The sequence below is a fragment of the Talpa europaea genome (genome assembly GCF_964194135.1).
Source record: "Talpa europaea genome assembly, chromosome: 15".
NCBI lineage: Eukaryota > Metazoa > Chordata > Mammalia > Eulipotyphla > Talpidae > Talpa > Talpa europaea.
In genome coordinates this window covers 51,663,021-51,679,762 of record NC_140083.1, presented here as the reverse complement: position 1 = coordinate 51,679,762, position 16,742 = coordinate 51,663,021, and the positions used below count along the sequence as shown (strand labels likewise).

Sequence of the window (16,742 nt, the reverse complement as noted above, 5' to 3'; positions counted from 1 at the left end):
TAGATGCATAAATTGTATTTGATTAAATAAACATACATGGTATTAAAAAAATAGCCAACTAGGAATAAAATGAAATTTCCTCAATTGATAGAGAAGACACCCAAAAAGGTACAATAAACATGAAGCTCAGTAATGAAAAATTAAAGCCATTCCCTTTAAAAACAGAAGCAAGTCACGGATGCCCATTATCACTACTTCTACTCATCACCACAGTGGAAAATCTTACCAAAGTAGGAAAAAAAAGTAACAGCACATGAAAAAGTCAGGTTCAAGTGTGAACTTACAGCTCCACCATGACTTGAAGTGAAAGATATTTTAACTTGGTCCCTATTTAGGTTTTTTAAATTCCTGCTATGAGTGAGACCATCTGGTATTTTTCTTTTTCTTTCTGGCTTATTTCGCTGAGCATGATCCCTTCCAGCTCCATCCATGTTGCTGCAAATTGCATGAGTTTATCTTTTATAATAAAGTAAAAATCAAAATCAACAAGCAAGCAACTATAACCAGAGACACACTACATGGGTAGGGGAGGGGGAGGGAGTAGGATCAAAACAAGGGGGGTGGGAATTATATGGGGCTATAACCAAGATGAAAATGCATACATTGTGCAAAAATGAAAAATGATGTAAAAATATATAAAATTTAAAAAATAATAAATATTTTTTTTAATTTTAAAAAAGATATTTTAACTTGAATGACAGATATAGATGAATTGGTAGGATCTGACTACCTAACTATACAGAACTCAGCTTTGAACTAAAATAGAAGAGGAAATGAAGTGGCCAATAAACATATGAAAACATGCTCAACCTCATAAGTAAATGAAAATTACAATAGCAAAAATCGATCAAACTCACCCAATTATCAAAAAAATTAAAAGTGAGTAAACCAGCAGTTATAAGCGGGGAGAGCAAAGGGAAATCCCACCCCATGTAGGAGGGGTGTCCCTCAGTCTTTGGAAAACAACTTGCATCCCTGGGCCAAGGTGAACATACTAATGTTTTATTCCTAAATATACATCCTAAAGAGTCTCTTTAAGATGTGCATCAAGTGAGAATCATGAATTCTCATAGCACCATTGCTTTTGGCAGCAAAGTTTCTTTACAAACACTAGAATGTAAAGAATCAAAATTGTCCCTCAGCGGTGACCTAAGTAAACACTTACCCAGAGTGTATTAATATTAGAGGAAATGAATGTGCTCTGCCTACACGCCCACAAGGATGAGAGGGGAAAACATAAATCAAACAGAACTGTATGAAATTGTCTCATATATTTCTTATGTTTTGGGAAAACAGACACGTGTGGTAAAATCATTACGAAAAGTCAGGAAATTAACAAAGTACACTCATGGGAGTGGCAGTGTGTGGGACCCAGGTCTTACTGAGAATATTCTATTTTCCTAAGTTATACATTAATTTTAATAGAATGTGCTACCTCCAGGGGTAATGAATTTCCCATTGTAGAAGTTTGTTTCAAGAACTATTTGATTTAAGTGAGCTTTTTCAAGACAAAATAAGAACTGGACTGAAGTTCTATATAGTATTTAGCTCTAAGATTTTATCATTCTACATCCACCATAGTAAAAACCCCAGCATGTTGCACCTAAAGACCAATAAGCATTTTTCTTTTAAAGATTTATTTATTTATGCATACAAGAGCTGGGGTACAGGTCAGAGATGCTGGGGAGGAGGGGTAGGGGGTGAGAGGATTCACCAGAGACAGAGCAGGGAGCAGAACAGGCAGATCTACTGAGATATACTGCTGAGGGGAGCAGGGGGCAAGATAGGCAAAGTCTGCTGTGCCATGTGGGTCACCTCCCTGGCCGGGATCAAACTCTTACTGCAGTATCTGGGAATTGCCTCATAGTGCTGAGACTCAACCCCTTGTGCCACCAGGGAGGTCCCAAGACCAATAAGCACTTTAACAAGCATTCACTGGTGTTGACTTGGGCAGACACTCTTGAATGCCGATCACCATCTTTTCTTCATTCCTCCTTGTTACAGGTTCCCATTATGTTCTGCCCTCTATCCTTCCTGTAACTCAGCTTGAGGGGGACTTTTTCCTTAGCCTAATCTTACAGCTTGTCGGTTTAGAGGTGAGCATGTGGCCCTGTTTGGGCCAAGGATTCACGCAGTACTATCTACTGAGGGGCACCCGGAGAAGATCCCATGCCAGGAAGGCATATATATGGCTCCTTGATAGACTCAGGGGGTGATGCCCACGACACTACTGCCAAGAAGCAACCCTGAGAAAAATCTGCCTGAGAATTAAGCCTCCTGGTCCATGAAACAGCACTGAAACAATGAATTAGTTTAAACAAGAGCCTTACTTCTTGACTTGTAAGTATCGTGTGACCTTATTGCTTCTATTTTCATTCTGAAGCCATATTAACTGGCACAGCGGTTCCAGCAGGTCAGTTCTGTGATTATGTCCATTGAAGAGACAATAAAACTTAGAGATGAAAACAGGTGCTATATACACACATACACACAGCAGGAGAGTTTGACTCCAAAACCCATACTTTTAAATGCCTATCCAACTCACGGCCATCCTTGGGCCTGGGAGGGCTGAGAAAAAATCCCAGTAAATATGAGTGCTCCATCATGTAGGCACATACTCTGATGTGTTTGTCAGTGGTGGTGGCAGCAGCCAAAGTAACATCTTGACCTTTAAACTAGTTGGCGAGAATGTGGTGAAAAAGGAACTCTCCTACATTGCTGGTAGGAGTGCAAACTGGTCCAACCACTATGGAAAGCTGTCTAGACATTCCTCAGTCTACTAAAAAAGGAACTACCATACAACTTGGCAATTCCACTACTAGGGATCTACCCAAAGGACATAAAAACATTGATTCAAAGGAACACCTTTACACCTATGCTTATGGCAGCACTATTAACAAACGGTAAAATCTGGAAACAACCCAAATGCCCAAAAATAGATGACTGGATCAAGAAAGTGTGGTACATATACACCATGGAATATTATTCAGCAATCAAGAAATATAAACTCATGCCATTCGCAGCAACGTGGATGGAGCTAGAAGGAATTATATTCAGTGAAATAAGCCAAAAGGAAAAAGAAAAATAACAGATGGTTTCACTTATAGCAGGAATATAGGGGAACCAAATAAGACATCAGTGTTAAAAAAAAATAATAACAGCACAAAACACAACAAAGCAAAAACAGACAACTATAAACCAGAGACATACTGCAGGGAAAGAGGAGGGAGAGGGATGAGAGGGAGGGAGGGAGGAGCACAGGAGACTGAGGTGATGGTGCATTGGGGAAGGAAATTCTATGGGGACTCAATCTGAGGAGGTGGGGGAAAGCAAATATTTTTTTAAAAAATTAATTAATTAATTAAAAAAATAAACTAGAGACATGATGAATCTTGAAATCAGCTGTGCCAGGAGCAGATTCCAATTTGTGCTCTTTCAGACTTTCCCAAACTTCAGCTCCTTGTATGAAATCACTTCCTGCTTGAAGTACTTAAAATAATCATCATTTCCTAAATTGATAAGTCCTGTACCCTACAAATAAATCCCTGCTTGTATTGGTCTGAAGTCCCTAGGAAAATAGTTTTACAAGCCATATGTAAGGCAGCTTTATCGCTCAGACATCCTCAGTCAGACTGATTATTGACGTTCCTTGTTACCTAAATGTTTATTAAACTGCTAAGAAGATGCCATGATCTATATACTACGGTAGAGGCTCTTTCTCCACTGTCCTTAGCAGACTGGAACTTCAAGTGAAGACTTGTAAAGAACGCCCTTTGTGAGACATCACACCTAGCTTGGCTGGCAGTTTGTTTTTGCAAACATTCACAAAAAAGCACAAAGCATTGTTGTATGGTTTAAGGCTCTTGCATTTTTAAATAAAACCTTCTGTAAGAAGAGGCAACTATTTTATTCTCTAGAATACCTGTGGAATACGTAATTTCAAAAGGAAGCATTTTCTCAACTTGTGAAAACATAATGCATCTCTTGATATATTTAAATAATATGTCAGGAAGTGCAATCTGACAATAAAGAGCCCAGGACTTATCAAAAAGACCTGAGTTAAAATCTCATTAGAGTTACACAGAGCTAATTGGCAAATCCTGGGCTTTCTGACCTCCAGCGTACAGGATTCATCCTTAGGAATGTGATCTTTATAACTATTTCCAAAGTTGGTTATAACATGTAAATAGAGATGCCATACATGAAAATGTTTGCCTTAAGACTTGGTAGAGAGTGTTAAAATAAATGCTAAATTTTATTTCTTAAGACTGTTATGGAAGAAGCCTATTTCAATAAATTAAAACTAGTAATAAAATAAAATGTATGGAGTAGAAATTCTACATTCTACTAACTCACATTATAGAATCACAAAAAAATGTTCCTAACAGATTAATTCAAAAATTTTATACAGACTAGTGGTAACCAGTACTGAGACAAGTATGAAGCAGCACCCCTCCCTCTACAACCCAGGTGAATTTCCCCTGGGAGGTTTTCAACATTTTGATGATTCTAAGTGTCTCCCACTCTGTCATTACCTTTCCCCCCAAAATAATTTGGTATTCCAACATACACAAAATCTGGGGTCAGAATGGCCTCTAAATTGCTTAAAATCTTGCAGGTTAAAAAACAACTAAGAGAGAGGCCTCCCTGGTGGCACAAGGGGTTAAGAGTCAGCACTATGAAGCAATCCCCAGCTGGCCAGGGAAGTGACCCACAAGGCGCAGCAGACCTTTCCTGTCTCGCCTACTGCTCCCCTCAGCAGTATATTCCAGTCAATCCGCCTGTTCTGCTCCCCAGTCTCTCTGGTGAATCCTCTCAGCCCCTGAACCTCTGGCCTACACCCCAGCTTTTATATACATAAATAAATAAATCTTTAAAACAACAACAACAACTAAAAGAATCACAGGACCAGCATCTAAGAAAACCAATACATTATCAATTATTTTATCTCATGATCATCACTGAAGAATTCCTTAAATCTTCTGAAGTGGTTATGCTTATTTAGAGAAATGCAAAACATCAGCCCACTGAAAATGCAAACCAATACAGCAGACTTACAATCACCATCTCATCACTCTTTAGAACAAATACAGATTTTTGGTATTTTCATGTTGGTAATAAAGCATATTGTCTTCCATTTAGATATTTTAATATAGTGAACAAGGATATGCAATAACAAAAGGAATGATTTCTAGGGTGTAATTACCCATGAGGGATAGTAACAACAAAGAAGTCCTATGTTAGAGTCCAATTTCAGGACACATTCTGTTTTTCTGCATCACACTCCCTCCTATTATCTTTATTTCAAGATCATAATGGAAAGAACAAAGAGTAAAGAAAGTAGACAAGAGTAGAAATGGTAGCAATTGACCAGGATTTACTAAAATACAGATTTATGGAATTAATTGACCTGGCAAATACAAGATTTATATTCTGTTACTTAGAATAAAATTTTTGTTTTTGAACAATCTTGACAGTTGGGCACATGATTTAAAAGCTATCGTATGGATTATTTCAAAATAGATCATGAAATCAAACCTCAATTGGCTCTTCTCCACCCTTTACTTGACTGTCACCCATTTCTCCATTCTCATAGCTACTGCTCTTCTCAACCCATAACTCGGACTTTTCTACAGTCAGTCGAAGCTGGTCCAGATCAGCCTTGATTTGCTTGTAGTTATCTACATCCTGATTGGACACCAGCAGCTGCACCTGGAAACAGAAGAATTTTAGCCCTTAAATCAACTTATGGAATTGTATTGATTGCTACTTTACACACACACACACACACACACACACATCTAAAATTCCAGGTCTTATAATATATTTGTCTCTTAGTAGGCTTGATATTTCAAGATTATTTATGACTATTTAGATGTGTTGAGCTGTAAACTGCCCATGAAAACTTACCTGGCAGTATCTGTGTGCACTCTAAACAATATATCAACATGTTATAAAGAATTTTTTCAAAAGTGAGACTTAGCATTGCTTTTCTAAGCATTAAAGAGTTATTTAAAATGAATAATAGCTTCTGAGACTAGTCTATTGGTTTGAAAGAGGTAGAAACTTAAAAATGAGTGGAAGTAAATATTGATAGATATAACCTAGAGTTCACAGCCATAAACTTTAATTTATTAAAATGTATATGTATCTCATATACAAATATAATAAGCATAATTATATCTATTATATAATTGCTCTTATTTCATATTTTTAACATAGCCTAGTCAAACTTCCTAATGAAGATCAATGCTTATTAAAGAAATTAAGTATCAGCAAAACACATGTAATCATTTAGGTAATATTCATTAATAATTGCAAGACTGATGTTATTCAAAGATGACGAAGAAAAAGGATTATTTCCATAACAAAGATGATGAAGAAAAAGGATTATTTCCATAACAATCCCTTTATTTTAGATTTATACCTTTTTTTCCAGTCACAAAACATTTATTTCAGTGCTACTGCTTGTCCTAAACAAATTTATCAGCAAAATTTGAAGTCAAAAGAACAGCAGTGACACAAAATTCCTGACTATGGTCTTATCCCCACTGCTTCCTACATCTATTGCCATTCACACTGAAGATACTAACTGACTCTCACTTGTGGAGAACTCTTTCTAAAACAGATCATGTCTTGGTATTGGACGAGGCCATACGTATCTTTTAAAACAGGAAGTGTTCCATTGTGTAATACCATTGTGTATATCTGGCACATCTTCTTGACCCAATCATCTATTTTTGGGCATACACTACTCAGCAATCAGAAAAGATAAACTCATGCCATTTGCAGCAACATGGATGGAGCTGTAAGGAATTATGCTCAGTGAAATATTCCACAAGGAAAAAGAAATTATCAGATGGTGTCACTTATAGGAGGAATATAGGAGAACCAAATAAAGGATCAGGAAAAAAAATAATCATAAAAAATAAAAAAACAAAATTAACAGGCAACTATAAATCAGAGACACTCTGCAGGGAGGGAGAGGGATCACATCAGAGGAGAGAATAGCACAAGGGACTAGGGTGACTGTGCAAGGGTGAATTGGTGGTGGGAATTGCACGGGGACTACACCTGAGAGAAGAAAGCACACACTGTATAAAAAAGAAGAATGATGTAAAATATATCTAAAAATAAATGAATATTTAAAAAATAGACAGTTTCCCAGGAAGAGCAACCCGATCTCTTAATGCAGCCGTGTGGTCGGGAAGGAAGGCACAAGCAGCATGTGCAGAGCTGCCTGCATGGGCCACGAGGGCTCCTCATTCTCACCTGTTTAAATGCCTGGAGGACTTCAGCCCTCTGGCTGAAGTGCTTGAAGAGCAGCTGCAGGGCCCCTGACAGCAGAGGCGGGTAGTCATGCATGATGAGGTGGATGAGGACCCGCAAAAATGTCCTGCCTCCTTCATCATCCAGCTGAACCGGAGTTTTTTCCTTTCTATACCAACAAAAGAAAAAAAATCCTAAAACGGCTTATATTAACATGAAACCTACTCACAGATGGCTAAATTGTGTCTAGGTTTCTGGAGTTAGATCACTGTTTTGCATAAGTTGGAAAATGAATGTAACTGATGAGGAAATATGCACAAAGACAAGCTCATGTCTGTCCGTGAAAGCAAGGCAACCAACCGCCCAGTTTGTCAGAGCCTGTGGGGGTCCTGAGGTGGGGGACTGCCAGTGCTTGCTTTGGAAAAGTCCAGATGACATGGTCAGTGAGGCATGGACAAAGGATAAGAATCTGAATCAATCCAAAGCTTTCACTGAAGAGACAGACCAGCCACTGATTTTCCCCAGAGCTTAGAGACTTAGAGACTTGGACACTGCAGGCAGTGAGGGGCTGGGAAGACAGAGCACACACACAAATGCACACCCACAAATGCTCAGACATTCACACATGCATACACACACATATACAAGCGCACACAACACACACACACACACACAACCATGGCAAGGGCAGCTCTGGGAAAGATTTCACTGGATAAAAGGTCTGTTTATTTTAAAACGAAAAAACCATACATCAGCTCCTTCTCTCTTCTCGGGACTAAAAAAAAGGGGGGTAAATAGTAAAATACAAGAGCAATGACAAAAACTAGCAAAACAGTCCAAGAACAAAGTGAAGTAAAATGCTCACTAGAGAGAAAAATCCTTCTGGTTCCCCTCACTCACCGTTCTTGTTTGTCTTTCTAACCAAAGAAGATACAAGAAAAGGCTTAGGATAGGAATTCTTTGAAGGTTCTCATGAAAAATCTGTAATAAAAATGAAAGCTACTAATTCAATCATTTGTAGCACAGACACGTTACTCTTTTTTGGACTGTTGTTAGTTTGATTTCCGTAAAAGAAACAAAGACAATAAAAGGCTGGGGCTCTGGGAGTAAGGGAGGGTAGTCCTGCCAGAGGCATTTCATTTCTTTTAATCATGGCTATTTCCAATTGCCGGGAAATGGCTTTATTTCTTACATATAAAGTTAATGATAATGTTAAGAGAACCGAGTTTCTTGCCTCACATTTCTCAGATTCAGGGAAGCAATGTTGTGCAAGATACGGCGATGTTTATACCAGTGAAGCTAAAAGGCATACATGTGCTGTCATTATTTGAAGAAAGAAAAGCAAAGAATTCAGGGAAGAGTTCAATATGCTGATCTCATCCTGTCCTTTATATTACTTGACCTAAAGAAAAGTTATGCTTTCTTCCCTACGGTAAACTTCTAATAGAAATTACGTTGATAACATAAAGGATCTAAAAATAAACAGATGACACACCCTAGAATCCTGACTGTAGAATTGAAGCTACTAGAGGGAGAGGGGGGGGTGGGGAAAGCAGAGTGAGGAGGGGGTGCAGTGGACTGTGGTGGCAGCGGTGTGCTCACAACACCAGAAAGGGGTAATCCTATACTTCCATATAATATACAGTGCTATACAGGGGACTGTGGTGATGGTGCATGGCTGCATTGGCAAAGGAAATTCTATAAGGGCTACACCAGGGCGGGGGGAAGCAAACATTGTTTAAAAAGGAATAATTATATAAAAACATATTTAAAAATTAATAATAATATACAGTGCTATAAATGCAGGTAGCCTCCATAAATAAAAATGAAAATATGAAAACCATAAGCAGATAAAGGAAGGTAACAGACAACAAACTATCAATAAATACTAAGTAAAATCTTATTTACAAGAACAAGATACATAAATGTTACTCTACCTTCCAGCAAACATAGTTTCTGCCTGAGCTGCAATTTCATCGATATCAGGAACAATGGCTGCAAAGATAAATGGCAAAAATCCAACCTTTATCTAATGCTAATTAGTAGCCACAACATTTATGTTAATATTAGTGTGTCTTAATTTTTTTATGCTACCCTAAAGCAATGAACAACTTTAAAAATCACAATGCAGTTCCACATACTTTAAATTGACATTTATAGTAGATATATTTACAAGGTCAGAAAATTACTACTTACAAGGTCACCTTATCTATGTAAATGTGTGTATATATATGTATAAAATTCACGTATGTGTACATATACATACTTTAAATGGGAGAGGACAGGAAACGAATCAAAATATTCCTATAATGAACCTTGTTATTACAGGGTGCTTCCAATCAACATGGTGTTTTTACCTAAGCATACTTCTAAAACCCACTCCTTTTTCTTGTAGGACAAGATGCTCACCACAAGAACTAACAAATTTCTGTAAACTGTGTAAATGATAAACACAATTTATTTCTCATCTCCAAAGCATAAAAAGAAAACAGTCAAGGCAAATTAAAAAAAAAAAATGTAATTGGCCCCAGGACAGTATCTCTTAGGAATTTAACCTATGACAAGGAGAAGTTGTGGCAGAGACAAGTGGTTTTCTGGGGGTGCCCCAGATTTTCCTCCCAGTGCTTCCTGACAGAGAGCTCCCGTTTCAGGTGTCTGGCTTCTGTGAACCAGTAATTTTTATGCTGTCAGTGCAACCTCCAGCAAGATTTTCTGATTCTGCCCTATCATTCCTGGAAACAGCCCTGGTGGGGGCGGCTCCACACCACTGGGAAGCATAAGAACAACATAATGGCAAATGCAGCAGAAGTGACTTCTCTCCAGGGCCGGACTTCTCTCTGGGGACTCCGATTCTAGGGGCACTCTCCTTGTGGGCGGCACTGAGGAGCTGGAGCGAGAGACACTGGCTGCAGCACCCATATCAACTACACAATTACAGACACTGCATCTTGCCTGTCAAATTGATGGACAAAGAAGAGGAGGGTCCAACAGTATCACAGTGGTTGGGGTTCAAGGTTGGGGTTTCATATCTGTGTACAAGTCCTATCCCCAGTAAGGAAGTTCTGGTAGCTGGCTGAATCTTTAATAGGACAGGTTTCCATTCAGTCATGTAGGCCTGATGTAGCTGGGAAAATGGAACTTTACTTTTCTTGGGTCTCCCAAGGAACTTTCTAGAGTCACAAAATTGTTACTGTCATTTATATGCTCTTTTGTTACTACACTCCTATACTCAAAGAAAGACAGCAATTTTACTTGCATGTTTTAGATGTGAAAATTGAAAAAGTTTCAGATTATAAGCATGTGAAATAAACACATATACACGCACGTATACATGCACACACATGCACACACATGCCCAAGAAATCCAGCATGCAGACCATTGGGAGTGTTATCTCCTAATGATAATGATGATGATGATATGATGATAGTAATAATAAACAACTCTAATGACAGCTTCCTAAAAAACACCTTTTCTCCTGATGGCTGCATTTCACTTGCTGCTCATTGATCTAAAAGGAAAAATGTCCTTTGGATTCTCACCAAAAAGGCATCATGCTGACAAGATTCACACTCTGGAATAGAAGAGACCTCAGAGGGAACCCCTGACCTCACAAGCAGGTAACAACCTCTCTGATGTTGGTTTTCACATCAATAAAACGCCACAATAAACAAGACCTCTGCTTTGTAGAGGTGTGAAGATTCTAAAGAAACTATTCAAAACAGTCTCCTTGTCATTCTATGCTGGTTATTGAACACTTGGTCTGTTACTAAGTGTCAGTGACAGAGATCATTTCTATCAATATTTCTGTCCCTCCTAGAAATATTAGTATATTGTAAAATACGAATGGTACTTTTTAGTTCTAGGGAAATCCAAAGACAAAGAGTAGAATTTACCACAAGAAAGTTACCTGACGGCAGAGAGGTATCTGGTGAGCCACTGGCAGGGCTTTCGGCACTTTCGTTATTTTCTCCAAATTCCTTCTTATATATGGACAGCATATATGAGATCCTGTAGTCAAGTCTGACACTCAGGATGAACTAAAAGGGACAATAAAAACCATGTGAATCATTGATTTTGTGAGCACGGTATTTACCAACGCAACCTGTGACATGACCCCAAGAATAACATCACCACCGTCACTTCACGTGACCTGGCGAGAAATGGCATTTGTAACTCTGGATGCTGCGGCTCCACAGGTGCTCATTAGCCAGAAGACTAAGAGAAGGCACGTACGTCTGTCAGCCAATGGCAGGAAAATCCCAAAACAGTTATGGAAAGAAGGAAATTTGGCTCCCAGGATTAATTCTCTGAATAGTCCAGGTGCAAGTGGTGCAGGGTCTGGATGAGGAGGTAGTGCTGAGAGTTCACTCGGTACTTTGCAGAGCTTCCAGCAACTGTGAAGGGAGGCGGCTAGAGGTCTGACCCCATTTATGCAGAGGCTGAGGTTTCACGTACAGTTGTGTGGACACTAGCTGGTCCAAAGTCCTGGGTCTCAGCCACAAGGGGCAGCTGAAGCAACAGCATCTACATAGTATGGGTTTGCCTCGCTGGAGCTTGTTTTCCATGGGTCTGGGCTGCTGGCCTTGTTCTCATTAACTGACACTGACAGAAACGAGGGCCAGTAAGATCCCAATTCTATGGCGAATTCACACACACACTTGAATGGTAAGGTATAGACTCTGCCCTCAAGACATCAATGAAAGAGTTGAGACTTTTAACTGTTAACATAATTTGAAAATCACGGAGATCAAAAGCACGTGGCATAGAATACAAATGGGGAGCAAAAAAGGAAAAGTCTGCATAGTGACTTCAAGGTGAGAAGTGGCTTCCTCTGGGCACTGGCCATCCCAGCAGAGTAAGGCACATGGGTTTGGGCTACTGTCCCAGCAAGAGTCTCCTTTGGGCAGTAAATAATGATCACTCAGGTTTTAGAAAATTTGGTATTTCATGATACTATCTAACCTCACCTGTCACTGTCTCTGGTATCAAATGCATTTCTCTTCTTCCTGCTCCTCCCTCCTGTGCCCCTTTCTTTCACTCTCCCTTACACGTGTCTGTTCCAACAGCCTGGATGGAATGTCTCACGCTCTCTTATCTCCTCACATTTGTTCAGTGTCCACGTTACCTTGAATATTCTTCCCCTCCATCCCATAATAACCAGCTTTCAAGATACCTCCAAGGTCTAGTTTAAATCCCTTTTTTAATAAAGCGTTCCCTGGTTTCCCAGTACAAATCAATTTTTCTCCCTTTTGCTCACCCAACACATTATTTATACCTAATACCTATAGGTCCACAGCTGAATCTCACTGAATCAATCTCCCTCCCTCCCTTTCTTTCTCCGCTGCAAAAGTGTATGCTCCTTGTCAGCTATGTTCAGTTAAATTCAACAAACATTGGTTAAGCCTGCTGCTGAAGGAGTACCAGATATGGAAGAGCTGCCTTGGAAGAACAGATAATCTAGAGGAAAACAAACACCAGACTCTTCATTAACTTGTGGTGAGCATTTCATCACACCCTGCTTGGACTGAATCTAGTTAATGGGGATTTTCAAAGCAGGAGCCCGATCGTGGGCAACAAGCACTAACAAAGGACCATTGGGTTTGTTCTTGGCAGATCTAGAGTACAAAATGTAAGGTTCTTTATTGAATACATGTAAAAAAAATTAATAAAACCTGAATTCATAAGACACTTACAAACTTTCAGTTGAAGATTAGTACTCAGAGAATTCTATTTTAGCAATATAACCAAAACACAAACTTTCACACTCTAATATAGTTAATTGTGAAAAATAAATGAGATGGGGGGAGAAGGAAAGGGAAGAACAAAAATGAAGGCAGAGAAATAAAGAGAGGACTGGAAAGAGACGGAGAGAATGAGAGAAAGAGAAATAAAAGGGATAAATTGGCACCAACCTAGTAGAAAGCCATGTGGAGATTCTGCAAAAAGTAAACCCAGAAATTCCCTATGACCCAGTTATCCTATTTCTGGGTATTTACCAAAGAAAGAAAAACATCAATTCAAAGAGATATATGTACCCCCTGTTCATCAAAGGATTATTCACAATAGCCAAGCACTGTAAACTACCTGAGTGCCCATGGACACACGACTGGGTAAAGATGTCATATAAATACACAATAGAATAATCCTCAGCTACAAAAAAAGATGGAGTCCCGCCATTACAACAACAAAGAAGAACCTAGAAGAGAACGATGCTCCGTGACATAAGTTAGAAGGAAAAAGACACTGCAGGATTTCACTCGTGTAGTATAGACAAAAAACAAACAGATAAATGTAATTAAACTTTTTAAAAAAGATTTATTTATTTACGCATAAAAGAACTGGAGTACAGGCCAGAGGTGTGGAGAGTGAGAGGATTCACCAGAGACAGAGCAGGGAACAGAACAAGCAGACTTACTGAAATACACTGCTGAGGGGAGCAGCAGGTGAGACAGAAGAGGTCTGCTGCACCATATGTAGGTAGCTTCCTGGCCGGGGATAGAACTCATGCTGCAGATAGCTTCATAGGTTGCGTCTTAACCCCTTGCACCACCAGGGAGGACCAGTGTTATAAAATTTTAAAGAAAGAATTAAAAAAAATAAAGAGGTGACACAAAGCAGTGGAGGAAGATCGGAAGACACGAGAAGAGCAGCAGACAGGGAGCTGAAACGTCATAAGGAGCAAGACTATCAAGTTGTGCTCAGGAGAAGAACAAGCATCAGGAACACCAACTCAGTGACTCAGGCCCAGACACAGAGGAACAAAGAGCAGTGTGAGAACAGAGGGGTAGCAAAAATGAACCAGCCCTCAACTGCTGCTACTGTTCTCCCACCACCATTTTTCAGCAGTTCGAGATGGTTCTTTCATCTGTGGGCTAAAAGGAGGTCCCATATTTTAGAAGTTGTCCCAGGAGTAGGAAGAGGCTAAGTTGTGGGCCCATTCAGTCGACAGGGCAGGTGACCACTTCCTTTCTTAGTTTAAGGAAAACACAGTGAGCTCCTGGGGTCATGTTCATGGTGGTGGCTGGACTGCTGATACTTCTCAGGACTCAGCCTTTTGAAGTCCTGGGGGAACTGTGAATCCTTTTATAACTCTAATCGAATTACTTAAAAAAATGTTAGGCTACCAACCCACCCCTGGCAGCTCAGTCTACATGAAATGACAATGAAAGGCTTAGTTAACTGCCTCCAGAATCTTAATAGATCGTTGAAAACTCCAGGCTCTGTTCTACAAATCTGGAATAAGTGCTATAATTAAAGTATCTTAAAACTACTTTCTGTAATTTTAAAAAATGCTAGGAATCCATAGTTACAGTAATGGGATATTTCTTCACTAAACCAGCAGGCATAAAACAATAATTTATCTCTTTTAAATTCATAGAGCTAGGTATCAGACTAGGTTAATTTTAAAATACATGTATTATTCCTAGCCTATTGGAAACAAAAATAAAGATAGCCACTTACAGAAAACACTGAAGCCAATTATTAATGTTCTTATTATAATAAAATCTTATTTGAGTTTCTGCCACAATCACGAAGTCATATGTCCAGTTCAATTAAAAATAGGAAAAGAATTGGAATCGAATCATCAGTTTTGCCTCTTGACATCATTCTTAAATGAAGTACAGTTAGCCAGGGTCAAGGCTAAATTGAAAAAAATTCATGTGAGATTTTGTCAACCTCAAAGCACTCCACATCTGTGGATATCATCCAAGGATGGATGGGAATGACTGAATGGGAATGAAGAAATGTAATTAATTGATTAAATGGTGAGATTTCTTACTAAGCTTGTCATTCACTTAGAAGAATTAAAATAAGATCAACAGCATTCCAGAATATTAACACAGTGATTTGGAATAAGAAACAGAAGGTGTTAACCCATCGGCACAATGATTATTTGTGACCTGGCTCCCCTTGTGAGACACACCTGTAAAATCTCGATAATCTTCAGCTTGGTGTCCATGACGGTCACATCCTCCTGCTCCACTGGGCTCCCTTGCTTGCTAGGGTGGATGCTGACTGGTACGTCAGGCACACTTATGGGGAAGATGGAGCCTCGGCTGAGCACCATCTGCGTCATCATCTCTCCCACCCCATGGATGGTTCTCATGACGTTGTTTCCTGGCAGGAGAAGAAGACCCTATGTCAACACACACAACACCTGGAGAACGGGCTGGGGGCTCCAGTGGGTCACACCCAGCCTGAAAATGCGAAAAGAAGGAATTAGAGATAGCATCCACACTGCCCTGGCTCCTTACTCATGGATGAACTTAAGATACCGCAGATATCTCAAAATATGGACCAAATCTTAAACCTAACAGTGCACTTTTCTTAGAAAATGATTTCAAATTATGAACAGAGGGGTGAGTTGCAGGTAGGTCTGACAGCTTCCCTGTCTGGTCCTTCTGTAAGATAGTCACGCGTTATCACCGGCCACCAACATGCTCTCACTGTTATAATAATGCAAGAGAAAGGCTATTCATGTCTACAATAAAGTGAGTTGCTAGCGAGGATGTAACAATCACATGAAAACAATGAGTGACTAGTGTCCTAATCCTGTCCTCAAGGCAAGGCTTTCACTTTGCTTGGTAATACTTCAGAACAGAGATTGTGAGGAAGATTTACACAAATTCATCTTAAGAAAAAAAGGTGTCATCTGGAGAAGTAGCAAGTATTAGCCAGTACGCTTACCATGCCTTCATCCAACTTGAAGAGAAAACCATGATTCAGAAGCCACACAAAACACAATTATGTTTGAGGTAATTACAGGAACAAATTAGTGCCGAATATGACTCTTTTTTCCTCAAACTTTATAGATTTGCCAATTGCTTATATTACTGTACAGTGTGCTTATATTACTGTACAGTACTGTACAGCTTCACCGCTTCACCCTTCCACGTGTGCACATGCCCACTGCCACCCCCACCGAGGCTCCAGGACAGACACCCTATCCCCTTCCCACTTCAGTCCCTCCCTCCTTCCCCTCCATCAGTAACCACTGCATTTTTCACAGTCTAAGAGTTATTTTTGCTGTGCTTTGCCATTTGTTTTCTTTGGTTATTTATATTCCAACAGATGAGTGAAATCATCCAGTATCCATCCTTTCTAGCTTTTTTTCACCAAGCACAATCACCTTGAGATTCATCCATTTTGTCCCAAAAGGCAGTTTCATCCTTTTTAATAGCTCAGTACCCTACTGAGGATCTGGTCATAATTTCTCTACCCAGTTGCCTGCCAGTGGGCACTTATGTTGGCTGCATGACTTGCTTATTTACTGTGAGCAGTGCCGCTGGGAATTGGCTTTCATGGATCTTTTCATGCAGAAACACGATCGTTTTGAATGAGGGCTCATTCCCCTTCCTCATCTTCTCTCGGGTTTGGCTTCTTACCAGCCTGCTGAAAAAAGTGCCTGTGTCCTGACTCCTTGCACCAACCAGGAGCAGCTGCACTGAGGTTCTGACACTGTGAGTTAAAA

The 16,742-nt window shown here is 39.6% G+C and overlaps 1 protein-coding gene across 4 annotated transcripts in view; it reads right to left on the bottom strand.

Annotated features, from left to right (window-relative positions):
- Nucleotides 1-16,742, bottom strand: part of ITPR2 (inositol 1,4,5-trisphosphate receptor type 2) — a gene marked incomplete at both ends in the record, with an annotated part of 472,402 nt that overhangs the window by 275,004 nt on the left and 180,656 nt on the right. For all 4 annotated transcript variants that reach the window (XM_084254830.1, XM_084254833.1, XM_084254831.1 and 1 more), the window contains 5 exons: nt 5,539-5,712; nt 7,273-7,438; nt 9,207-9,264; nt 11,178-11,307; nt 15,195-15,388. In XM_084254830.1, coding sequence (XP_084110956.1) covers nt 5,539-5,712; nt 7,273-7,438; nt 9,207-9,264; nt 11,178-11,307; nt 15,195-15,388 — 722 coding nt within the window. The remainder of the gene's footprint in view (nt 1-5,538; nt 5,713-7,272; nt 7,439-9,206; nt 9,265-11,177; nt 11,308-15,194; nt 15,389-16,742) is intronic.